Here is a 27,911-nt window from a genome sequence, read left to right on the forward strand (position 1 = left end):
TCGAAGGAATTGAAAAAAAACTTCTAAGGAAATGAAAAAACAAAAATATATGGAATTGAAAGACAAAAACAAAAAACTCTTAGGAGTTGAAAAAAATTCTAAGAAATTGAAAAAAAAGATTCTAAAGAATTAAAAAAAATTGTATTTAATTAAAAAAAAATCAATACTTATAAAAATTCAAAAATAAAATGTAATAAGGAACTCAAACAAAAAAAAATTAAAAGAAAAATTCTAAGGAGTTAAACTAAAAATTCTAAGGAACTTAAAAAAATATTCTAAGGAGTTTAGAAAACATATTTCTAAGGAGTTCAAAAAAAAGAAATTATAAGGAATTAAAAAAATTCTAGAGTTGAAAAAAAAACTTCTAAGGAATTGAAAAAAATTTGAAGGAATTGAAAAAAAATTCTATGAATTGAAAAAAAAAAATCTTGTAAAGAATTGAAAAGAAAAAATCTTATAAGGAATTGAAAAAAAAATTATAAGAAATTTAACCAAAACATAATTATAAAAAATTGAAAAGGTAATCAATCACTTTGCTCCTTACTCAAGGAACCGATTACTAATTACACATTTCCACAACAGTCGATTCTACGTTATCGGAACAATCCGGATTTAACTTCGGCCATGGACTGTCACTCCAACAGCATTCCCGAACATGTATGGGAAATGTTTACGCTGCTACAACAACAACAATATTACTAATTATATTACAATACTTTGTTATTTGTAATTGGGAGTAATTTCTAAAATTTACTAAAGAGATCATTACCTAAAACTTTGAAATATTCACATATGTATGTGCATATGTACTTACCCATGTTTCAAATGTGTGTGTAGGGTATTCGAGTGTAAATAATTATGGTGGTGTTACTTTTTTTAAGCGAAAGCATCATCTTCAAATATTCCAGCAAATTTAGCAATATCACACGTTTTATCAATGAAATGTTCACCATCAGTTGCTCATCACTGACAAACCAAACGCAATAGAAAAATTTCACTGCGCGATTGAGATGGAAGGCCAAAAGTAAGTAAAGTTTGTAATAAATTATATTTTACTATTCCGTATAGTTTATTGTTTTTATCGAAATATTAAACTCGATAAGATATGAATTTCATTAGAGAAATAAATCAGTTTTTTGGGTAAGTACTGGGCAAAATTAAAATTTATATTTCAGATCTTACCCCTACGACTCCAAGGTAAATTTTTATGCATGTTCGCAACCTATATAGCATCAGTTATTAAATAGGTAAAAATCTCCATACTATTTTCTAATTCTATCAAATATCAATTTATACGCAAGAACATTTGCAATATTATGAAGCGAGTAAAAAGATTACTATTGTCGCAACTATTACGAGGCGCGAACACACTCTCAGTTGTCATTGAACTCATTTAACCTTCGCAGTTTATTCCACTCAGCCTAAAGTTATACATTCATTAACTTCAAATCATTTCTGTGCTTGAGCCAAAAATATATGAAAATTGCCTATTTCTCGCAAGTTTACAAATATCTTTCAAAGTAAGGTAATTTTTAACAGCGCAACTATAAAAACTAGCCAGCATAATTAGGTGAATTTAATGGCTCATAAATCAATAGAAAGTATCTAAAGAAATGAAAAAAGGTTCTCAAGAGTTACAATACGCATTCGCTTGTCGGCTACTATAATAAAAAATAGTTTAAAAAAACTAAAAAACACGCTTTTATTGCTAATCGAACTAAAAAGTAGAAAATGAATTTTAATGACAAAGAGGCCTGTAATGAAGTAATAGCAAATCGAACGATCAGTCATAGTCAACTACCTCAGAACAGAATTATAACAAAAATTAAGATACAAATAGAGTAATTCAAATTAGAGTTAAAAGTGTGGGATGCATTTTGCTTCACTTTCATAACCTTCTGTACACAGGTAGTTGCCAATAGAATGATTGTAATATTTACTATATCAGGCATTATCATTCTTTATCATTAAAATTTATTTTCTACTTTTTAGTTCGATTAGCAAAAAAGCGTGTTTTTTAGTTTCTATTTTTTTTATTATGAATGAAAATTCTTATTATCATTGCAGTCAGTGAATAAATGATTCGATATATTCGTGTTATATTTAATTCCTTTCTTATCGACTGTGAGTCTAAAGCTATGCAGTTATCGGCCGTGATAAAGAAGTAATCGGGATGAAGAACTTATTTCGTGGAGGGAGCCTGAGAAACTGATTTACAAGAATAAATAAAGATTTTTCATTTTACAACCAAATTCACCTTACTTTTTGCCCACAGTAAAAAAAAGAAAATATTAATCCTGGCGATCCTAATAAGGATAATGGAAATTTTTTTTTATATTATTGCATTGTCATCGGTCCTTGATAGGTATGCAAAATTTCAAGTCGATCAGATTTTTAGAAGTCAATGAAAATTAAGCTCAAAGATTCCGTTACATAGATACATACAACCCGACCTAATAAAAGTGTGTTAAAGAGAAAAATGTTTTCAATACTTTGTAGACCCAATACTAAAACAAAAATTTGGTACGTAATATAACTACTTCCCCTCCTTTGGCCGCAAACACAATAACATATTTTATACAAATTTATTACAATACATTATTTTGTTTCATTCAAACCGTTATTTATGTTAAAAATAATATCTCGCAGCTACAAAAAAGAAATATTTATTTTGAAAATTAATTGCAATAGTATAGAAGAGATACGTTAATAAACCTAGGTAAAGAAAATAAAAAAATCATGCTTTTACTCCAGATTTAATGAGTAAACTAACGCTCGTCGAGTTGTCGATTGTTGGTTGAGTATGCGTATGTATGTATATGTTATGTAGTATGTAAGCATTTAAGATGTCCGTTATGTGTTTGGTGTACGAGTATTTTGGCGTTTGTAAAGGTATGTCAATCTGCATGTGAGTCTTTTTCACAAAAAACCAAAACATTCAATATCAAAGAGTTATTCTAAATTTTCCTTTCGCTTTCTTCTTTTGTATAAAATTTAAGAAAAGCTTAAAATGATGGATATTTGTTTTGTTTTAGAAGGTAGATATATATTTATTACAGAAAGAACGAAATCCATTAAAAAATTCATTCACCAACAGGAATATTTTTTAATTCAAATTACTGATAAATAAACAGCAATTAGGATCGCTTGTCTCACACACTTATACTTCAACGCTCTTGTCGTAAGCACACAATTATTTGTTTGTAGAAGTAGAAGATCTTATGCAGAAAAATTATACAAATTATACTACGTTTTCTTTTTAAACTTTTTGTTTTTTTGATAATGCATAGGATTACACCAATGACGCTTTGCTTAATATAGAACCCCTAATCGAGTGCGAAGCACGTGAAGGAACGAGTGGATCGTCCATCATCACCTTATTATTTCTAAATATTTCTTTTACGTCCTTCGCAAATATGTGAATGTGTGTAGTATGATGGGCGACGTGTTTTGCTGGGCAAAAAATTTGCAAATATTTAGTAAAAGGGCATTTTTCTGGCGTAACCACAGCTGTTCTTGTCAGCACTTCACTGTCTGTGTTACATTGAATGTCGTCGCCAAATTTCAGTTTTGAAAAACAAAAAACAAAAAATTGCATATCATTTCGTAGCCATCATACAGCGCACATACATAACTTCATGTACGCATAAACGCCGCGTACAATCGTATATATTTTCAATACCATGCCTTTGCAAAAGCTGCGCTGAGCTGCATCTCAACGAGTCGTTTCTCGTAAATCAGTCTAATCTATTCAACTCACACTTTACGCTTCATCTAAACTTTTTTGTCGCTTTTTGCCTCTCCTGCGTAGTTCTTAATGTTATATTCTCCCATATTTTTATTTTATTTTATTGGTTTATATCTGATTTTTCTTTTGTTTAATTTTTTCTTCTGAAGAATATAATTATAATTTATAATAATTAATTAATTATAAATGTAATAATAATAAGTAAGTTGATTTATGTGTTTTGTTGTTGTATTTTATGAATCAATTTGTAATTTTATTCCTTTTCTTTATTTATCTGCAGATTTTTTTTGCTCTCTGTGTTTTTCTTGTTTGCGCATAATTCTTGCTTACTTTGAATTAATGCAGTTTTATTGTTATTTTTTTTTTTAAATATATTTTTCATATTTTTTTGCTGAAGAAAAATGTTTCACATTGTGGTTGGTTGCTGTTGTTGTTGTTTCTGCTATATTTAACCCCTTGCTTTATTAGAGCGCTATGCTATTTTTGTTGCTGTTGTTTTCATTGTGTTTTTTATGTTGTTGTTGATGATGTTATAGCAATCCTTATTTCTGGTGCCATTCTGGTTGCTGTTGTTGCTGTTACTAGTTGACGGATCGATAGTACAAACTGGAACGCATCACATAGCATACTTTCTAGTCCACTCCCGTGCCAATTCATTATATTTTTCCCGATCGGTTTTATATATTCTTGCAATCTCTGGTACAAGAGGATCGTCTGGATTGGGATCACAGAGAAGAGAGCAAATTGATAGTAAAACTGCAAGAGAAGTACAAATATAATAAATTCGTTATTATTCATTCCAATTATCTCAAAATAAATCAAACCAAAGTTCTACCTTTTGAAATAGTTAATGCTGGCGACCATTGAGATCTTAAAATGTCGAGACAAATCGATCCGTTACTGTTAATGTTTGGATGGTATATACGCGTTGTAAAAGCCACTTTAGGCGGTTTGAAGGGATAATCTGTTGGAAAATGAATTGTTAAGAAAAACACGCCACCTTGGTACGGGCTGTCAGGCTGAAATAGAGAAAAGAGAAAATATAATATGAGATTAAAATTCAATCAAAAAATTCTCGGCACAATTAGGCAAAGATAATGAATGAAAGAAAATCGCAAGACTTGGCCACAATTAAACGTCTATTTTTCTCCTTTTTTTAATTTTTTCAAAATATATTTGAATTGTGTTATTGACAAAAAGGGAAGATGGAACAACACTTAGCACTAAGCCTACCATGGACGGGTCAAATGACCCATTTTAAACTTTTTGTCAGAAGTTCTTAGAAATAACATTATTAAATCGTCGTTTGCCTTCACGACTTTTATTACAAAATACATCGAATGTATTTTTCAAGATTTACTCTTCTCTTGCTAATTGTTTGACCGAGAAATATATGTGATCTTAATAATATATACTATATAATATTTTAAAGAGGGGTCATTTGACCCACATTGGTAGGAATAGGAATACATAAAATACCGGTAGGTTTATTGTTAAGTATTAGAAAAATTCGGGCCAATTCGCCGCTGCCAACTTATTCAGATGCGCCTTACTAACGTACCACAAACTTAAAAATTATTAAACTTTACCAACAATAATACGACCAAACTGTTTGTCCTTCCTTTTCTCTTTCAAATTTTGTATCCTAATATTAATGTTTTAATTGTAATTTTCAAATTAAAAAATCTATAAGAGAGAAAGTATAGAGCAACAGACACATAACTTAATTCCGAAAAAGTAAGGTTAATTTGGTTGTAAAATGAAAAATTTTTATTTATTCTTGTAAATCAATTTCATGCCCTTCAAAATAATCCCCTCTCGATAAAATACACTTATGCCAACGATTTTTCCAATCCCCGAAACATGCCAAATCAGCACCTTCTTCGATTCAGCTTTTATCTCCTCAATCGATTCGAAACGCGTTCCCCGGAGGGGTCTCTTGAGTTTTGGGAATAGCCAGAAGTCACACGGAGCAAAATCATGCGAATACGGAGGTTGTGCAACGATATGGGTGGAATTTTTGGCGAAATGGTCACGAAGAACGAGTGCAGTGTGAGACGGTGCACTATCGTGATGCAAAAACCAAGAGTTGTTGGCCCATAATTCTGGTCTTTTTAGACGAATTGCTTCACGTAAACGACGCATAACGCTCAAATAATATTCCTTATTAACAGTTTGGCCAGGTGGAAGGAATTCATAGTGCACCACACCAAGAAAATCGAAAAAAACTGTCATCATGACCTTTATTTTTGAACGACTTTGACGTGCTCTTTTCGGTCTGGCCTCGCCTTTAGCACGATATTCGCTTGATTGGGTTGTTTCAGGGTCGTAAGCATAAATCCAAGTCTCATCTCCCGTAATGATGCATTTGAGCTTGTCCTGATAGTCTGAAAGCATTGTTTGACACACATCAACGCGACGACTTTTTTCCAAGAAATTGAGAGTTTTCGGTACCAAACAAGATTTGACTTTTCGTAGGCCCAAATGGTCCTTTAAAAAGGTTTTCACAGATCCTTCTGATATTCCGATCATATCAGTAAGGTCTTTAACAATCAACCGACGATTTTTGAGCACTAACTTCTTCACTTTATTGACATGTTGGTCATCTGTTGACGTCGATGGTCGTCCGGAGCGCTCCAAGTCATCAACACGTTCTCGACCCTCTTTGAAGTCTTTGTACCACTTATTAACATTTTTCTGCGACATGATCGAATCACCAAATGCCTTCTGCAGCATGCTAAACGTTTCCGCAGCCGAAATTTCATTCCGCAAAAAAAATTTAGTGGCACTTCTCTGCTCAATCAAATCAGACATTGTAAAAATCGAAAAATGCACTCTTGGTCGTTTGGTAAACACCAGCGTAAATATATTACTGATAACGACATTCACATGAAAGTTGGCCCAGATGTTATTAACAGTGCTGCCAACTCATGAAAAAATAACTAGAGCGAAATTTTAATCCCGCGAAGTTTGACAAATAAATTCACCTTACTTTTTGCCCACAGTAGTATTCTAAAATGTCATTTTCAATCAAACGTCACTTATCATTTGCATCAAAGAAATTTACACTGCGCTTTCAACGCTTGAAACATATTGGGAGAAAAGTGAGTAGAAAATATTTATTGTTTCGATTTTTACAGTGATAATTTTTTAAATGTTCAAAGGTTAAACAATTTTATTTAACGAAACCCTATCTACAAATGAGGTGAACGTTCTGATCTTGTTGAGTTAGACTCAATATTTGATAAGAGTTCGCTGCTAGACGAAAGTAAGAGATTTATCGAGGCAAATTGTATGGAAAGTGAAAGAATTAACAAAGATATAAGGATTGATAGAATTTCGACGCAAAGAAAGTTTTGAAACCTGCAAGTGACTTAAAAAAAATAAAAAAGCTTAATAATGCTGTAAAAAGCAATTAAAATTCATTTCGTTAAAAACTCTGTATGTAAGTCAAGACTCACATTAAAAAAGGCTCATATCATTGAAATGATTTTACTTTCCAAAAATTATTTGGTTTTAGGATTTTTCTTCTTTTGGGATATTTTTAAAAAACGAAGCGTTTCCTTTAAAATTTTTCTTTTTCTTACATCTAACAAAACCTTAGCGTTTCTTATTTCACATGCACCGACAACTATTTAATTCAATTACACTTGCATTTTACTTACTACCATAAGGAACGCGGAAAGCTGCCCATAAAAAAAGTCCCACCCCCTCCTTTCAGGCGTTTCCGCATACTGGTTATGCCTCAAAACATGAATTAGTGCAATGGTATGAAATACCTCATCAAGCGAAGTTTAAAACGCCCACAACGCCTGAAAGTAGCCAAATTCTGTTTTCAGACTTCAGCCGCGACCTGCTAAATAGTGACCACTGCGCATATCACAGAGAATGTGAATATCCCGATACCGCAATCGTTACGACGGGACTGTCGCTCCACTGCCCGACCATGATGAGGTGAAAAAAGCGATAATGCGGCTAAAGAACGACAAAGCCGCGGGAGCCGACGGACTGCCGGTTGAGCAATTCCAAAAATGGCGGCGATATTTTGTGAAAGGCTGAAGCCCACCATCAACCAACTAATGGGACTTTATTAGTGTGGCTTTAGACCTGGAAAGTCCACCATCGACCAAATATTCACAATACGCCAAATCTTGGAAAAGAGCCATGAAAAGAGAATCGACACACACCATCTTTTCGTCGACTTCAAAGCTGGATGCAGCCGTACGAAAAGGAGTTACCTATATGCTGCGATCTCTGACTTTGGTATCCACGAAAAACTAATACGGAAGCTTACGTTGCTCAATGCCAGCAGCACCGTCAGAATTGAAACGGATCTCTCCGAACCATTTGATACCAAACGAGGTTTCAAACAGGATGGCTCGCTGTCGTATGACTTCTTTAACCTGCTGTTGGAAAAGATCGTGCGAGCCCCAGAACTTAATCGCCCAGTCACAATCTTTTATAAGCGTAGTGGGTGGAGTATAGAGTGGTAGTGGAGGAAGAGGAAGGCCTCCTCTACGTTGGAACGATCACTTGGTGTTTCCAACTGACGCCGGTAAGCACGAGAAAGAAACTCCAGAAACGCTTTGTTAAACTCGTCCAAAATGTCGTAAGCGGTTATCGCGCTAATCAAGAAGAAGAAGAAGAAGCAACGCTGCAATCGACAACTCGACAAAGTTTTGCATAAGCTAATTCCTACCTTAAAAAGGTCTACAATACAATAAACAAATTAAAAGTATTTGAATTAAGAAGTTTTATTCTCACTGGATTCATTTTTCTTTTTTGTCGCTAAATTACTTGTGAGAAAAGTGAACTGACCCACACACAGAACTCTCGGTCTCAGGTCATTCCACAATACGACTTCACAGAAGTGTGATTACAGAAGATGCCAACCTTCCAGTCGTTCCCTCCCGGCAGTCGGTTTTTACGTTACTGGAACCACCCGGATTTACTATATATTCGGCCAAGGACTGCCACTCCAGCAGCACTCCCGTACATGTAAGGGGAATGTTTGGCTGCTACAACAACAACCAATGCGATTCTAACAAACTAATATTTGTTATACGCAATAAATTCAATAAAACGTATAGTTAACCACCATAAGCTATAATGGCTTCGTCATGCTACGTTTTCAATTCATTGAATGGGAGCACAGCAGCTATAGTTGCAAGTACAACATGAAGATGAACTGCTTCTGGACAGGACGACGACAAACCCATACACTTGAGTCAAACACTCACAATAACATCAGGCAGAAGATAAGTCGATAGTTCGTAAATACTGAGCTATCGCAAATTTTCCAATGTTGCATTTCCTCCAGAACCACTTATGAAAACAGTGGGAATTGTTGTTGTTGTTGTTTATGTTGATATAGCAATAAAAACATTCCCTCAGCCGAGGATGAGGAATGTTATAGTGTTAGTGGTAGCATGTCCCACATACCACTGGTGCATCGGCGCCTTTGAAGATGTTTCTGACATTTTAGTTTTAACCTAAAAAAAAAAAAAAAAATGACCTCACACCCTCGATCCTGCTTTGTTATACTTTGTGTTTTTGCGTAAATTGTAGAGGTAAAACCTCCAAATTAGCCAAATTTGACTTGATAACTGTATTTCTCTTCCTTTGAGTTTTTGCTTAACTATTACCCAAACATTTTCAATAGGGTCGACATCAGGCGACTTTGCAGGGACAGGCGACGACAGGGCAGACTCCCAACAGTTCAATCCCATTTCAATCCCACACTTTCAGTTTCAATGCTCGGGATCGCTGTCTTCTAGTAAAATGCAAGAATAGCTAGTTCTTCAAAACATTTTCGCAGCTGATGGTATAATGCTTTTTCGTAAATTTTATTCATTAAAACTTGTTTTCGAAGAAGCAGTACCAAACATGAATCTTAATTGGGTGCATAACAGTTCGTTGAAGTAGTCGATTATCAGCAATACCCCAAGGACCGACAGATGCAACTATTCGCTCAAAAGGAGGATTCATCCGTCAATATTACGTTTGCCCAATTCCGTTCTAAATTTGCCTTCGTTGGTTAAAGTGGCGATTCATCCAAAATCCAATTAGCGCTTCCGCACCATTTTGTTGCCACATCAGAGCTACCAACTTATTTAAGGGTTAAATTACAGCGTGCCTGTAGCAGATCTGTGCGGTTTAAGAATCTTATTAGGTTGTTGACGTCTAAGCCAGACAGTTTTTTGAGACTTGCGAACAGAGGTTTAACAAGGGTTGACATTCCCTTCTACCATAAGCAGGCCGTTCAAAGAGGAACTGGAAAATCGTTTTATTTTTCTCTGGTTGTTTACAACTGTGACAGTGTGTGTTGTAAGGCTATTTCTGCTTTGTTCCACCAGTTTAGAGGTTGTTGTAACTGAATCTAGTGTCTGGATTGCAGGTTGTCTATCCTAAAGAATAGTGATATTGCATTTAAAAGAGAGGGCTGCTATTAGTAGCCAGTACTTCCGCCTACAAGTATTAAGAAGACGCACAGATTTTTCAATTCTAAGTCTATGAGAATATAAACCAGCTGCAACACCACACCAACACCATCCATATTTGAACCATCTGTGTAGACTGTGGTGTTGAACTTGTTTAGTATAAGTCCCTTACTCCATTTCTCGTGAGATGGAAGGAGTGGCCATAATTTCTATTAAATGTCACCGGTGGCATGATGTAATCAGTCCTCCCCGAGGTGAACTGAGTTTGTGGCAATAATACGTAGACTGGGATGATCATAAGGTCATGCAAGTTTTTTCTATGAGTGGTCATGTCAAAATTCCACGACATTCGGTTTATTATTTACCAAGTAAGGGGGCGTCCATAAATTACGTGAGGTGTTTTTTTTAATTTTCTGACCCTCCCTCCCCCCCTGGTGAGATGTCGTGAGATTTTATTCAACCCCCTCCCCCATCCCCCAATCTCACGTGAGATTTTTCAAAATGTGGGTTTCTTATGTAAACGCGTTGGATTGTTATTGTAAAAAGAAAAAAAATTTGCTTCGTGCTTTTATTTACGACTAAGACTAGTAATCAATATTGCTGAGAGTTATAAGTGTAATAAAAATTTAACAATAGAAGACTTAAATCGTAACTACTGCGATTAAAAAAAGAATATCTACTCTAATTCAGTCCATGGAGAATCATGCGCGGTTTCAAGAGAGACTATTGGGACCAACATGTCCATATGATTTTCAGTAAAATCATGTGCTCCTTCAACTTCGTTCTAATCTAGCCACTCTAAGCCGTTGACGCTTGCGCACAGTAACTCATTAGCTCGTCTTGTGACAATCCGTGAGGGTCGCACTTTGCGGAACATACGCGCTTGCTTAGCTGGTGCAATGTGAGCTGCTCTCCTGTGCTCTGCAGCTCTTGTGATAGATGCGAAGTAAATACCGCATGTACTGCAGCATATTTTCTCTAAATCATCACGTATACTTGGGCAATAGAGATCAATAGGCGTGCTGATGAAAGCATTCAGCGGTTCAATCGGTACGCGTATTAGAAATGGAGCAAATGATTTTCCGTCATGTTCTTTAAAGTCCGGAATTGTCAAACGTCAACCTGAGTGATAGGGCGTTCGGCTCATAGTGGCGCGAAAACAACCGACGGGCTACACTATACCGCAAATTCAGATTAAATTGAGCTATTTGGTATAAAACAAATATGGTGGTTTGACAGTAGTAATGTATAACGTCGAAGTATGAATGAAATTATTTTCTTTTGAACGAATTAGTGAATGATCTTAATCATACTACGATTACGCTTGAGATTAAATCTTAAGCATGTACAATTTTTTTCTTTCAATCAGAAAAAAAATTGCGTGATATTTGCCGAGGCCCCCCCTCTCTCCAACGTAAGATTAGATGAGATTTGACTCGACCCCCTCCCCCCCCCCCTTAATCATCTCACGTAATTTATGGACGCCCCCTAACAGTACTTTTTGCTATTTTTAAAAACAATGAATTCAAAGTAATTTCGAGTGTTGATTTATCATTATTTTCTTATGAAAAAAATACCGTTGAAGCAAAGCAATGGCTCGATAAACGATATCCGGACTCTACTCCATCGGAAACAACCATCAAACAATGGTATGCCAACTTTAAACGTGGCCATACAGACACCGATGATGCTGAACGTACTAGTCGTCCAAATAAGGCAGAAAATATTGAAAAACCCCTCAAAATCAGCATGGGCAATCGCAAAATGAATTAGCAAGAGATAGCTGACATGTCGAAATGGATGCCGCGCTTGCTCACGCCGGAACAAAAACAACAACGAATTGATGATTCAAATTGCTGTTTGGTCATTAAGCGGGATAAGTCTGAGTTTTTTCGTCGATATGTGACAACAGATGAAACATGGATCCCCCACTACATACCAGAGTCGAAACGGCCGTCATCTGAGTCGACTGGACCCGGTGAAATCCGTCCAAAGCGACCAAAGATGCAACGGTCAGCTGGAAAGATTGTGGCGTCCGTGTTTTGGGAATCGCATGGTATAATTTTCAATTTATTTGGAAAAAGGCGAAACAATTATTTCTGATTATTCCTGTGAACTATTGGAACAATTAAAGGTGAAAATCGCAAAAAAACGACCCCATATGAAGAAAAAAATCCTCTTTCACCAAGACAATGCACGTGTCACAAATCGATGAATGGTGGTCAAATTGAACAAATTACGTTTCGAATTTCCTCCCCACCCACCGTATAGTCCAGATCTAGCCCCCAGCGACCGTTGATTTCATATCTCAAAAACATGCTGCGGGGAATGAAATTTCAATCAAATAAGGAAGTTATCGCTAAAACTGAAGCGTATTATGAGGACAAAGATAAATCGTTCTACAAAACAGGCATAGAAAAGCTACAAGCTCGTTGGAAAGATTGTATCATCGCCAAAGGGGACTACATTGATGAATAAAGAATTTTTGAAAAAAAAGTTATTTTCTTATCCAGGCCCGGGACTTATTGACCGATGTGTTATTTAGCAGCATTTGCATTTTTTAACGGAACTCTAAGTTTGAATTTTGCCGGCCACACTTCCATTCGACAGATTATATTTTCGAAGAGACCCGATTTAAAAGTTGGATGCGAAATGAAAAATTATTTGTTTATTCTCAAATAGTTTGTTACCACTTGACTGGTTTATGAGAACTAGAAGGTTTTGAGAAATGAATTTATCAGCACTGTTTCACCATAAAGGCGGTGGCTATTCGGAACGAAGTTGCGTTAATTTCCACCTACATTGAATATTTTTGTCATTATAACGAAAAATAAATGAAAGAAGCTATAAGTAGACTTATCGCGTTGTTGAAATTAAATTCGATTTAACCCGTCAAAGTTCTATTGACCAAGCTTTGCACCATAAAGTGACTATTTAGGAACAACTTCTAGCGAGTTTTAACTGAATTTAAGTAGTAAACACACTGGCACAGTGTAGATCGCAGACATACTCGTACATATGGTACATAATGAAATTAATACAGTTTTCATCTTAAAATCAGAGTGAACTAGATATAGAAATTTCCTTTTAGCATGCATGCACTCCTCATCTATCTATTTATTGAAACTAACAAGCGTACACCTCAAATTATAATTCAATTTTCCAGGCAACATCTTTAAAAGTTGGCAGCTAATAGATACAATTTTTTGTTCGCGAATTGTATTTCATGTTTGATCTTACATTCGTTCCTTAGTTGTTGAGTGCCAAGTGAAACAAAAAGAATGCAACAAAAATAAATGATATCAAAAAGAAAAGTCAATAAAAACAAAACAATGTATCGTCAATGACCAAGAACCGTTTGCCATTTAGAACTTCTTACCGGTCCCATTATTGTTGCTTGCCAGTGAAATACTGAAATAGAAAATAGAGAAAAGTGATTAGTTTCTATTAAAAGCTTGCAATATCATACATATACGAGCAAAATAAAAAGTGAAAAAAGGTAAACTTTCTAACTGTATTATGTACATATATATATATATATATATAATTGGCGCGTACACCCTTTTTGGGTGTTTGGCCGAGCTCCTCCTCCTATTTGAGGTGTGCGTCTTGATGTTGTTCCACAAATGGAGGGGCCTACAGTTTCAAGACGACTCCGAACGGCAGATATTTTTTCATGAGAAGCTTTTTCATGGCAGAAATACACTCGGAGTTTTGCCATTGCCTGCCGAGGGGCGACCGCTATTAGAAAAATGTTTTTCTTAATTTTGGTGTTTCACCGAGATTCGAACCAAAGTTCTCTCTGTGAATTTCGAATGGTAGTCACGCACCAACCCATTCGGCTACGGCGGCCGCATTATTGCCGCAACTGTATTATGTACTACAGAAAATAATACAAGCTAAAAACTACCTCTTACACTTAACAAACATACTTTTCACGCATATACTGTGTATGTGTATAGGACCTAGAGCTTCGATATACCTCCTATAAAGCATTTATGCATTCAAAATGACAAAGGGAACGCTTATTAGAGGAAAGATATCGGTTTTGTATATAGAGTAAGTTGGGTGTTAGCAATTCCGTTCATTTGGTGCGTATTGTCCTTTAAAAGCCACACCGATTCAAATAAAAAAATTTGGATGCAAGAGAAACCTTGGCATCGAAAATGGTATCTGGCAGTAGTAGTAGTAGTAATCACAGCAAAGTATTGCCGCAATTTTATTCAGGTGTATAAACACTCATTTCGAAATTCTCCCTTTGAGTGGTCTCGCAGTAGACAAAACGGGCAGCATTCCCCACAAAACCAACTATCAAGCGTAGAAAATACAACATCAAGTTACTGTCGACACACCCCAATATATTATATTACATCCATCCCCCATACAGCCATCATCACACCAATCCATACCCCACTTGCCAGGGATAAACTAAACAAAGTTACGCTCAATTCATTGCGGTTGCTCTGCTGCTTACTCTGGCTTCGCTGCCAGCGTCGCTGCTATTGCATTTATCGCTGCTACAGTGAGCATTTCTGTATTTCTGCAGCTGCAACCAACACCCACCCGTAATAGGCGAAAGACTCATTGCCACCGACACAATAGAGCTTTACTGCAGAAGTGTGGTGCAGTGGCGTGGAGTTTCGCAAAACATCGCTGGTGAAGGCAGCGACGTTATACTCGTCGTATATGTACTGTGATTGTCGACTACCAAACCACATTGCAGCAGATGATTGTTGGTGGGTTGATTGGTTGGTTCGCGTCGCTCGCATGGAGATTCAAGAGTGTACACAAGCTACAGTATTTCTGCATTGTTTTAAGTTTGTTGTGCCCAACATGTATTATACATATGTATGTACCATATGGTAGTAGTGGTGTAAAATACATTTTAATCTTTTATGCGATGGATAATGAATACCCTTTTTTGTTAAACAAAAAATATACATAAAATATGAATATGTATAAGCAATTATGTATTCGCCAGTATATCTTTTTATTCTCACGAAAACGTAATGAGAAGTTCTTCAATGAACCATTAACTAATAATGCAAACATGAGTCACCTTTTAATAATTTCAATTGAAAAATGGTACTCAATAAAAACTATCCATATTTATGCACGCGTAAATGCAATAACAGTCACATTGAATTGATAAAATCACATTTCAGAGGCAAAGGTAAACAATTAATCTTTTTGTTATTTTTATTTGTACACAAATAAGCAAAGAAAAGTAGGCAAAAACTTAAAATAAGTTTATATACGTATAAAAATAAACAAGTGCAAAAACCTCCCCTTCCTTATTTACTTGGAGGTCATTACCGTGCGCAAGACTTTTATATTCGTATTTTAACGTTTATTCTAAATTAATCATTTTTAATTCAATTAGAGAATTTAAAATCACATTATTCACAATTTTTAGTTATTAATCCTAACTAGTACAAGAAATTGCACGTGGACTGAATAGCTAACTAAATAAATAAATAAATAAATTATAACCTTTTTTGAGGAAAGTTGTTAAAATGAGTATTGGGCAGACAGGTTGCAGAAGAAGCTATTGTAGTGAGTAGTGATAATGGGTTCTGGTAATAATTTTATAATTTTTGTTTTATTAGAACTCCTCCTCCCCTTCTTACGCATTTGTATGACATTATTGTTAGAGAATCTCCAGCAATTATTATTTAGTTATCACTAAACCTATATATTATAATATAAGAGCTCGAAAACTACAAAACAGAAATATTGCTGAAACGCATTTTTTTCATAATCTGATAGATAATTTCATGACATTTATTTTCTGAATATAATATCCGGCATATGTCCACCGCGGCTAGGATTTACACCATCCATTGATCAATTTTACTTCCAGGCTGTGAATTGTTGCATAACAAAAATGCAACCCTTTGCCAGTTGCTAGTGGTTATTACAATGTGGATACTCTTGTACTCTTGCGTATTTTAGTATAGTTTTATTATTATATAAATTGTTTTCTAACTTTGCCGACCAAGGAATCAAGAAAATACCCATTATTATTGGTATTTAATCGATGAGTCACCGACGAACTGGTAAAATAACCTTCAGCTAACCCCCAGAAATTCGATAAGACAGATATATTTTAAAAGCGGAAATTCGCGGCCGCCACCTAACATTTCTGTTTTTACAAGAGCTCTTTTGATGTAATCTTTATAAGCTGTAGATGTGGGGTAATGCTATCGCAAAATCAAAAACATTTTGCTATCCCAGCTAGTATTAATAAAACAAATCAAAAGAATTGCCGAGTGCTGAGGTGTACTGATTGGGATGACAAAATTTTGGTTTATATCAACCAAAATTTCATTCATACGATTCTAAACAAGAGTACTGAGAAAAATACATGAACCGGACCGGTAAAGAAGAATAACGAATGGAGGAGAAGAAATAACGGCGAGATTTCGGAATCGATACGGGGCTAGAGAAATTTATTAAGACACAGAGAATTACACACACGGGAGAAGAGGTAGTACAGAAAATATTGCGCGAGACAAAGCCAATACTGTGCCAATACGAGGCCAAGAGCGACACAAAATGAAGTGGAGGGACGAAATAAAAAAAAGACCTGACTACTGAATTTAGTTGATTTCTTGACATCCAGGTGAAATCAAATGCCTTTCAAACGCGTTTTTCCAAATCTTATGAAAATGATTCACAGATCTGTACGAACAAAAGCAGCAAACCAAAAAACTTACAAAGTAAAGAGAGTGGAATTTTATGGTTTACACCATTGTGACTTGCTCCACGATCGGTATTGTATGACACCGATTAATATTCGGGAAACGAGTGTAACTTCAGCAGTATTATCCAAAATTGTACGGGGAATGTTCTATGATACTACAACTACAATACAACAGACGTTCGTAGCTTAACACTAAAGTTACCAGGCCCGTCAAAATGACTGGTATTGCAATTTAAATTCAAAATTCTAGCTGCATGTAACATTTTCTTTCCGTAATGACATCATGACTTTTGTAGCTGTAGTTCATAATATTTTATATATGTATATTCGTAACAAATATATTTTTTGTTATTGACATTTATACGAGAATCAGTCAAAATGACTGGTCCCAGTTTCTAAGTGATGAAAATGCATTGGGGCAGCTCAACAATTGATAGAACAAAATATATGAATGCTGGGAAGCCCATGATTCTGATGCAGGTTGTGTGGCCTAAACTTGTTTTTTATAGTTATCACCAGGCTCTGAAAATGTCAAAATGAATGAAACGAATGAAACAGTCTGCGTATTTGGAAAATTGAATTTGCATACCTATGGAATGAATTATATAATGTTATTATTAATTGATAATATCCATAAATCTATTTATGTATTAACAATTCATATTATTCAACTTATTTTGTCACTTTTAAAGGTAAGTAAAAGTTGAGAACCTCGCTAAGCACTTTGGTTAAAGACCAGTCATTTTGATTGGCTTTCCGTAAAAATAGGGATATTTAAACAGCTAGTGAGGTGAATCTAGTGTTAAAGCTAAAGCTGATTATATTACATACATTTAAAAATATTATTATTATTATTATTATTATTAGAAGGCCATTACGCACTGCGACCAGAGCTGATCTATTGTGAAAGGCCTATTTTTTACCCTAGAGTTTTAGGCTTTTTAAAAATTTTAGCACAATTTTGGGTTTGTTGTTCCAAAGATTGCATGGAGATACTACGATACCACCAAGGTTATGAAGTCTCTGTCTGCCCAACGCAGGGCATTCACAAAGCACATGTTCTGAGCTTTCTATATCCATTTCGCAAAAGCGGCAGACATTGGTCTCAGATAGACCAATATTATTTAGATGATACCTCATGCTGCAGTGACCTGTAAGATATCCTGTTAAAAAACGCAGATCTACTCTGTTTAGTGAGAAAAGTTTGTCAGATATTCCTTTGTTGGGACTTAGGAATAGTTTGGCTTGACGCTGACCGGCACCAGTTTAGCCAGTGTGCGGCAAGTTTTCCTTCTTCCCATTTCCTAAGGAATTCATTAATGTGGCCTTTTGTGAGTCCACAGAAAGGCTCAGGACCAGTAAGTTGCATATTTGCTCCTTGTTTTGCAAGGTTGTCAGCCATTTCATTTTCCTCATGACCTTCATGTCCCGGAATCCAGCCTAGTAATATATTACTATGTTGAGGTTCCCTAACGTGTTGAGAAGGTTTAGGCAATCATTTACCAATTTGGAGGTGATAGTTGTTGATAGAAGGGCTTTTAGGGCCGCTTGGCTATCTGAAAGTATGTAGATGTGAGTACCTCTGATTTTCCTGCTAAGGCATTCTCTCACACATATTTCGATGGCATGTATTTCTGCCTGAAATCTTGTTGGGTAGAATCCTATCGGAATCGATTTTTTGAATTTAGGCCCATTGATTCCTGCCCCTGTTCTACCATTTTCCAATTTGGACCCATCAGTAAACCATAGCTGGGAGCCAGGTTTGAAAGTGATAGAGTTAGTTCTCCAGTCTGTTCGTTCATTAATTATAACTTGGAAGTTCCTGAAGAGTATTGGTTTGGGTGATAGTATATCATCCCTATGAAGAATGGGACTATGTAGGAAGTCTTCTAAGATCTTAAAATGTCCTTTCATATCACCACTTTTAAGTTCGGATATACCTTTTAATCTTAAGGCACTCGAGCGAGCTTCCCTTTCAATTAAGATTGGAAGCGGTGGTATGTTCAGGAGCACACCCAATGCATCCGTGGGACATGTTTTCATAGCTCCTGTAATATCAACACATCAGGCGATGCAGTTTGTTTAATTCGTTTACTGCCTTTCTTTGGTTGACCTCGGGCCACCATGCTAAGGATGCAAAGTGACTATGGGTTTCACAACTGTGGTGAATGTCTAGAAGGTCATTCTAGGGTTTAGTCCCCATGTCTTACCAAAAAGCCTTGTGCAGGCAAAGAATGCCCTTGTGGCTTTTGAAGTAACTCTCTCAAAATGGGAATTTAAAAATATTTATCTAGTTACAAAATATTTGGTGAAAAACGACGAATTAAATTGATGTATTGTTTAATTTCAAGTATAGGAAAAGTGATTTTTTTTTACAGTTGGATTGGGCAAAACCATTAATTGTCTTATTAAATTTCACTATCCTCCTATAATGAGTTTAGCGGAGTATATTACAGTTGCTTTGTTATTGTTTCGTGGTACCAATCACACGTAAGCATAAGTATTTAACCATTAACCCAGCGAAAATGAGATGAGCAAATCTAACACCTAAAATGAGGCAGGATGTGGGCATACCCTAAAATTAATGTAGTATAGTAAATTTATGTATGATAAAAGATAGGTTTTGTTTGCGTGTCTATTAACTAACAACTTTTTTTGTGAAATTTAATGAGCCGAATATTAAATATTTATTTATATATTTTTAAATAGGTGATGGTTAGTATCGTGCCTGCCGGACATATATTGAGTATGTCGATGTCAATCCTGGATAAGTAGCAGTTTAACCTGCTACAATATCCAGAACGTGAGCCAAAGTTCTGGGTAGTACGACACAGCTGAAGCTCTACGCCTGCGATGGGCGCTGGCTGCATTCCGTTAACGACTTTCGGGCGACGAGAGTTTAGGATGGTGATAAGAGAATTCCGATGAATGCCGTTAATTGTGTGTCTGTAAACTATCCGATCCAGTAGTTGCAACCATGTCTAGTCCTTGCTGCTGGTCCAGTGACTGTTTAGTGCACTATACGGAGCTAGTTTACTGGGGCGGCAGCCATTGGTCAGGAGAAAAATTAACTCCCAGAGCAGTTTGTCAGATTATTGCCTTCAACAACAAGTATTACGGAACAAATTGAAAAAAGAGATGCTGCCACAATAAAAGTAAGTTAGCGCGTTCCCTAAGCCGAAGATTGTTCGAGGTTTCTCAACCAAAAATATCTCCGGAGCAGGCGCTGTCTCTCATAGTTGATGCCAGATTGAGCACCGGGCAAGCATAATAGCATAATAAAGGAACGTAGCGAAAGTATTGGCTGTAGTACAAAAAAAAACACCAATAAAGATTTCCTGAATAGATTTGTAATATCGTCAGACCAATAATTATCCAGCTACAGTACAACTCAGCCACGAAGGACTAACTCACTCTTCACTGAAACTAAATCACTACTAAAAGCTACATAAAACCCATTTACAAGTGAATCTGATAAGATCAAGGATAGCAAGGAAGAAAGTAAGAATAATGTCATGTAAAAGCTTGATAAGCAAACAGTCGGGGCCGGGTCGTCCCATTTAAAAAATCTTTTTTTGTTCATACACAAAAATACACATGACAAATAATATGCGATTAAACGGAATTAAGTTCCCCTAGATTTGTAAAATCCAACACTGTGGGTTGAAAGGAAATTTGGTCTTAACACATAAAATTGAGCGTGTGGTTTTTACCCGATCTCAATAATAAAATAATAGAGTCGGGTCTAAATGAGGTGGCACCGCCCTTTTTTTTCAAAATTTTACTAACTAGCGCGGTATTTACTTATTTTGTGGGTTCAATATTTGTATTAAATGTGAATAGTTTGGCTTTATCTATAACAGAGAAATATAGTTTTCGAAGGCACTTAATGAAACCGAAAGAATTACAGCACTTAATATTCTATCCTGTTGCAAATGTTGCTTTTCGGATGTTCCGCACTTATTTTGCATAGATAGGTAAAGATGAATCCTAAAAAACATAATGGAGTTTTCTATAAATATTTTCCTTTTCCCGATTGACAGTAATTTACTATTCAAAATTGGAAAGAATGAATGCCGTATTTTGGGCAATTCACATATTGAGCAGTTGAGTGGTGGGCAAACATAAATTTCGAAAATTCCACATCGAACGTGATATTGCAAGAAAATCGTGCAACACATTGGTTGTGATTGCAATTCGAACAAGCGCAGTAACTCTATGATATATCATATAGTACATTGTACAAGTAAACAAACTGCAACGTAAATGTGACTATTCTTCTTTCGATTATGAGAATCAATTTTATGATCAAATATTTTCGCAATCAGTTCTAACTTTAATATCAGCACAATTAAATGGTTGGAATCTTAAAAAGATGCACATTAATACACTATGCTAAAGAATGAAAACCACCTGAAGACATATCTGATTATCTATTATCATGTTACAGGATCGACGATTATATCATTCACATACATACATACGTACTTAATCCAAATAATATTTTGTATACAAACTTACTTTACCTTATGAAAGCCAATATATATCGTAATAATGTATATAAATGCAATTATTTTTACGTATTATACTTACAATCATCGCCAACTGGTCCAGCTGAACATTGTGCAGGTGGATCTCTGCCCAGATCTTGTAATTCCTGAAAATTACACACAATATTAAAATTCTGTATATCGTTTACTTAAAAATTTTAATGCATTTTAAGGGAACATAGGTGCGAAATTATTATCCATTTCCATAGTAATATCAAAATTTTTACCAAGCGCAAGTACAAAATACCCGATATTAAAATTAAATTTATTGTGAAATTTATAAAAAGATATTTCCAAAGTGTACACAGGTAACCGAGCGTAAAGTGAGCACAGACAACGCAATTCTGCATTCATGCCAACAACATAATCATAATAATAATATAGATAAAGAGTGAAGCAAGAAATAAAAAGTATAAAGTTCGTTGGCCCTTTCCAAATTCTGGCTGGGCGAATATGTTGGGAACAAGAGACGAAGGCGAACGACAGCAACGGTGATTTTCTTGGACACTAATATACAATATATACGCCGCAATCACATTCATATATACATACATATATACACAAATGTATATACATATGTACATGAGTTAAGAAATTAAAATTTAAGGTTTTACTGCTGGGTTTTTGCTTGGATAATTCTTTTAAAAACATAGACCAAGAAAGATGTGCCTAAATTGTTGTGGATGTAGTAGTAAAGGGTTATAAAATAAAAAGTCAAATGATTGAAACTGAATATGCAAGTTATATGGTAAGTATGAAATCGTTTCATGGACTGTCACAACAACCAAATCTCTAAGAAAATTTTGGGGATTATTTTATTTCGTTGTAAATCTGAAATATTTATTGCATACAGATTTTTGATTGAATTATTAATTATTTGCTACATGAGGATCTCTCCGTAGTCCAACTTTTTTCCTCAAAATCAAACAATGAACAGAATTCATATTCGAGAAAAATTTACAAAAATTTAATTGTTATAATTTCAGAGTGTGCCATTCATTAGAAAGAGAGGTGAGGTTAGTTCCCTAGGCAACGCGCATCAACCACATACCTTGGCATTGTGACGACAACACACCACGACAAGGCAAAAGCAGCAACATCCAACCAGAAGCCAAGACAGCGCGTGTGTATCGCCAAATGACTATAGCAACAACAACGAGAGGCCTACGACAACGTAAATATGTTTTGAGGAAATCAAGAAAAACATAATATTATAAAATTATATATAAAAATAAATTGGCAACGGGAAAGCAGACAAACGTTTGCTGAATATGGGCAATAATCTTGGAAAACACTCAAAAACAGACACGTACAAAACTACTATATTAGACAATTATAGCAAGTCGTGGGGAATTCAGAAAACTAAAATAGTAAAAGATTTGCTTAGATGATTTTTGCACCATGACAGCTGCTATGGCTCTTAGCAAGACAACATTAAGTGCAGGTACATTCGAGGTAAAGTAAACGCAATATTAGAGTTGCGCTGCACTTTCGCCGATGGCAAAAAAGTCGTGTGGAAGTATCTAAGTCTTAGATCAAAAGTATTTTGATGAAAACAGTAACAGTAGTACAACAGATTTCAACAGCCGGTGCAGTTAATGTTTTGCTGTTGGGTTAAGCCGGACCCAAAATGTAAGAGTCATCGAACCATTTATTATTTATACATATACATTTATACATACTGTCACTCCAGAGCTGTGTTCCTCTAAGGTTTGTAACAATAACTAAAAATTTTAAATTTTAAGAGCCACAAATAAAGTTCTTAAAGAAAATAATTTCTATTATACTCTTGCCGAATATGTTTCATGAGTCATATACAGCTCCAAACGGAACGTTGGTGGGGACCACGACAATCACTTGCTACTGGTGACTGAGACGTGTACCGCACAGACAGCGACGCTTTGCTTATTTCGTATATTTTTACGTGAGTAAAAGCACACACACATAAATAAACAATGACGATCATGACAAGAATAAAAGAAAAGAAATAGTATGTAATGTTTGTATTTGGGCGATCACAAAAGTTTAAAGCGGCAGCTCCAAGTAACTAAAGCACCAAAAATAGCAGGTCAGTTGGCAAAAAAATTTCGACTGTGGCATTTCTTTCACTTTTTGTCCATTGTACATCTCTTTAAATGCAATTAATGGGAGAAGTAAAAATACGGTGGGCAATAAAAACGAAACAAAGGTAATGGCTTTTGTGTGGCGTCTTGAGTTGCGTAGTACCAAAATTGGCAGCACTCTTGAAATATGAAAGTATGGGTTTGAGCACATAACAATTTTCAGTTCATTAACAAACTAGAGAAAAAACGGTTTAGATTATACCGTTCAAACTCACTTTTAATTAAAATCCATGTAAAATAATCTTCCAAACTATTTTTAGTATACCTGAACAAATATTGCATTAATTCATTCAAGAAACTTCCCGATATTAATGGCTTACGATATAAAACATATTTTAGTTCCCTATCGTTTGCATCAAATATCGAAAGTTGATCAATTGCTAGCTAAAACTATCCTGTTTTGAGAAGTTTGCCCTCTGTACCGAAGGCAGGATAAATTTAAAGCCTCGTAGCACGATTTACATTTGATAATTTTCACTTTACGATTCATTCAGATTTCTACATGCGAAAAAAATTAAATTCTCATTTTCATTTACAAATTCAATGGCCATGACGATGACGGTGACGTCGGCGTAGCCGCGTAGCTAGCATAGACGTCGCCGTTTACTCACTAGCGGACGAAGAAGCAACAAAGCAAAAGCAGCGACTGTAGTCATCGGCACGGATAAAGAGAAAACACAGTGTTGCATTGAAATAAAAACCAAAACGGTCCAATTAAAATTTAACTGGTATTTACGCAGACATGAAAAATGCAATTAGTTGTCCATACGTACCTTTGTTTGCTAAATAAATTTATAATTTATATGCTTCTTTAGTAGGTACTCTTTACCATCCATATAAAATATACGATCCACCACAATGCACTGTTAACTGCAAGCAGAGTCAAGTCAAAAGCAGAAAGCCAGAAGTGCGACAAAGTTTGTCACATAAGGCACCAGAACAAGACAAACTCTAGCATAAAAATGTGACTGCCACGCGAATTGGCGACAACGTAAACAGCAAAAGCTACCCAGAATATGCATAAGTGTATAAAATTATCACAACCCGGCGCCCAGCACAGGCAACACTGTTGGAAACGACTGTGGCCGAACACAGAACACCACCGAGACGATTAGCCATCAACTCTGCTGACGTCGAAGTAAGCGATAACTTAAACGTAATGACTACGCAGACTGCAAAGCTAAGAAATAGTTTATTCCTCAATTGTTGCAAACATATATATCATTCTAAAAACTAAGCGTTATACTTCTACCTATAAGCCTGCCACAAATTTATTAAGGGAATCATTAAAATTAAACCTTTGTTAGTAGTTAGCAGTTAGCATTCATTTATCTGGCATTTGATACCAAAGACTGAGCAGCTGACAGCGTATTGCTGTGATAAAAGCGTCGTCGCTGATGGAGTGAACCAAGTCATTCCTACGGCAAATACATGTGCGGAAAAGAAATGGAAAGTACCAACAGCGTAACGAAGCAGCGCTGCTTTTGAACCGTCTCCTTGTTTCCATATTTATCTCGAAGGTTTTTGTCTCCTTTTTTGTCAACTTTTTATACGGCTGACTGGAAGAAAGGATATAAAGAACATTGGATACACTTCTTCTTCTTACTTCTTGTAAGATATATGGAAGTTTTATGTGGTTTTAATATTTGGAAAGAGTCATTTAAGAATCTATAAATCGTGCCAGCTTTACAAATGTAAGGTTAGGAATCTGCTGGATTTTTTATTGAATTTCTATGTTAAAGCACATATAAATTACTATGTATACCACTGAATTGGGTAACAATTCCAGACCACTAAGAACAAATTAATAACACAAGAAGATCGCAAACGGGATGTAAGGTCATGTACAAAATTCGGTTAATTAATAAGAAACTGCTCTTGTGGATACTAATTTAGTTGCACTTTGGAATCAGTAAATCATTATTATTTTGGCATCACAGAGCACAAAGGCACACTTTAACTACAACGATGTCCATACCAGCCAATCAGCCTATAACGAGTTTCATCGAACGCGTTCACCGGGGAATTTAGCCAATAATTCTTCTTATTGTATTTGTCCAGTCATATTCCTGCATAACTTAATTTACGTTAGTAATTAAACTCATTTTTTCAAATTTCCCTGGCACTATATTGTTACAATGAACATCAGATGTCGTGGTCGTTGCTATCGCAGTCGCAGTCGGTGCTTCGTCGCCCATTTTCGATCAATTCTTCCCCGTCATTTCTTCTGCTGGCTCATCGTTTCACGTTATTTCTTGCATAAAGAAGTTTCGCACCATGCCCTAAAATGCATTTTATTTCCTTGCCCATTTTAAACACTTCAAAACATACCTTATTAATTCTTTTTAACGCCATTTTGTTCAAATTTGATTTTAATGTGTGTGGACCGCAGTGCACAAAATTAAATTTCTATTAAAAAAAGAAAATTTTTCCTTCTTTGCCGTTTAAAGCCCACGAGTACGACGAATTCAATTCTCGCAGCAATCGCACTGAATTTTTGTCTTCACGAACAACCACGACCAATAAGACCGAACAACCACGAAGATGAAACGCACCAGTTTCGATTAGCTTCGGTCCTCGTCTGCTACAAAGTCGATTATGCGGTGCAGCTACTCAATATCCGTCCCTTACGTGGCCAACCGTTGTGTGACTAGCACAGATGGTACTCCTTTTGGCGGAACTTCAACTCCCAATCGAGAAATTATGTGCGCAAGCAAGATGGCCCTCTATCTGTTTTATTTTTGACAGCCGGAATTTTACCAATTCGGCGAATTTTTTCACACATACACTTTTTTCGCCTACAAGCTTTTCCAATTCGCTTTCAATGTTCAATACCTTTTACCAATACCGCCTTTAACTTTACTTTACCGTCTTAACTACTTTTCAAAAGTCTCACGAACCGATTTACTCGATTCACAGTTTTCTGAAAAGCAAAAGAAAAAATGTTTCGCCTGCTAAAATGGCATTTAATAAACTAATGACGTTTCGGATAACTTTCTTCTGGTGAAATCTGAATACACTGGGTTACCTCCGTACGAATGACACTCGTCGTAGATGTGACTCGCTGTGTTTCGTTGTTTCGTTTTTTCGTTTTTGTTCCCAATTGACCAAGGCAAAATAAGCGGTGAAGTCGAATGGCACTATAGCGGTTGACTCACGCTTTCTCTGTTCACTGGAAATTTTGCTTTCTGCGAGCTGAATGATAATTAAAAACAAAAATTTAAACTCATTTTAGAAAATTTATGCCTTTCATTTGAATTTATATCCGAAAATTTTCACTATTTACACTTTAAATTTATTTTCGAACTGTCAAGTAGAAAAGTTCCGCATGGATATGTTTTTCTCACTTGCACACAATGATGTTTATATAAGCCCAAGAATTTTGAATAAAGTTAGATTGTTGCCCTTTCGCTTTTGGTCGATAAGAGAGTTTACACCAATATTAAAACATAATAGAGAATATAAAATAATAATATTATATATTGTAGAGTTTAAAAGAGGGACCTTTGTTATTAATTGAAACTGCAAAAAAATCTGTTTCAAGCAGAATAGGCAATTCCATCTGCAATGACAAAAAAAGAATTAATATGCTAGACATACATAAATTATTTCCCAAACTTGAAGAATATTATTTATTTATTGTACTATTCATTTCTACTTATGTAAAAAATTTCATAGCTTATGAATATTTAGTTAAAAATGTTGTAGTTTGAATTTAAAAGTTTCTATAAAAAAAAAAGCGCATATAAACACATTCAGACTATTTACGAGTTTTCCTAAATTCTAATATCTTAATTCTCAACATTGTTAAAAAACAGGTATCAAAACTGCAAGATGGTAAAAGCATCAAATTACTATATAAGCTATATAAACATTTTTTAATTTTTATTTTCTATTGTATTAGATATAAGTATTTTTTTTTTAAATCCATTGTCTAAACAAATTTCGGTATCGTAATTATATTCTTCTTATATTTCTACCATGCTATTAGTCTGGATGATAAAGTATCGAACTCTCCTCTTGAGATGGCCAATTTATTTGCCCAATTCTTTTAATCAAATTTTGTCCGCGACAGTGGAGACTCTTATGCAGTTCCCCAATCTCCTCAGTTTCCATCCCTAAATTTTGGTAATTTGGATCTCTCTATTAGGGACATCTTAGATGGAATTTTAACTTTGAAGCCCTCATCCCAGACCGATGTGAATGGTGTTTCAGTACTTCCCTTTAACAAGTGTCCCATTGTAGCAACTGTTGGAAGTAAACTTAAACTTCTTGATCGTTACTTTTTGAATATAATATATATATGGTGTTTATTCAATGAAAGTCAAAATGCGAGTGAGGTAC

The 27,911-nt window shown here is 35.4% G+C and overlaps 1 protein-coding gene across 1 annotated transcript; it reads right to left on the reverse strand.

Annotated features, from left to right (window-relative positions):
• Positions 1-3,954: 3,954 nt before the first annotated feature.
• On the reverse strand, positions 3,955-26,803 carry LOC128871958 (ubiquitin-conjugating enzyme E2-17 kDa). Its single transcript, XM_054114163.1, has 6 exons — positions 26,596-26,803; positions 25,899-26,490; positions 21,488-21,551; positions 13,568-13,599; positions 4,584-4,767; positions 3,955-4,504 (listed from the first exon to the last, which is right to left on the reverse strand). Exons 2-6 carry the CDS (start codon positions 25,920-25,922, stop codon positions 4,365-4,367), a joined length of 444 nt encoding a protein of 147 aa, XP_053970138.1. The 5' UTR covers positions 25,923-26,490; positions 26,596-26,803; the 3' UTR covers positions 3,955-4,364.
• Between the last annotated feature and the right edge of the window lie 1,108 nt (positions 26,804-27,911).

This window comes from Anastrepha ludens, chromosome 2 (assembly GCF_028408465.1).
Source record: "Anastrepha ludens isolate Willacy chromosome 2, idAnaLude1.1, whole genome shotgun sequence".
NCBI classification, from domain to species: Eukaryota; Metazoa; Arthropoda; class Insecta; order Diptera; family Tephritidae; genus Anastrepha; species Anastrepha ludens.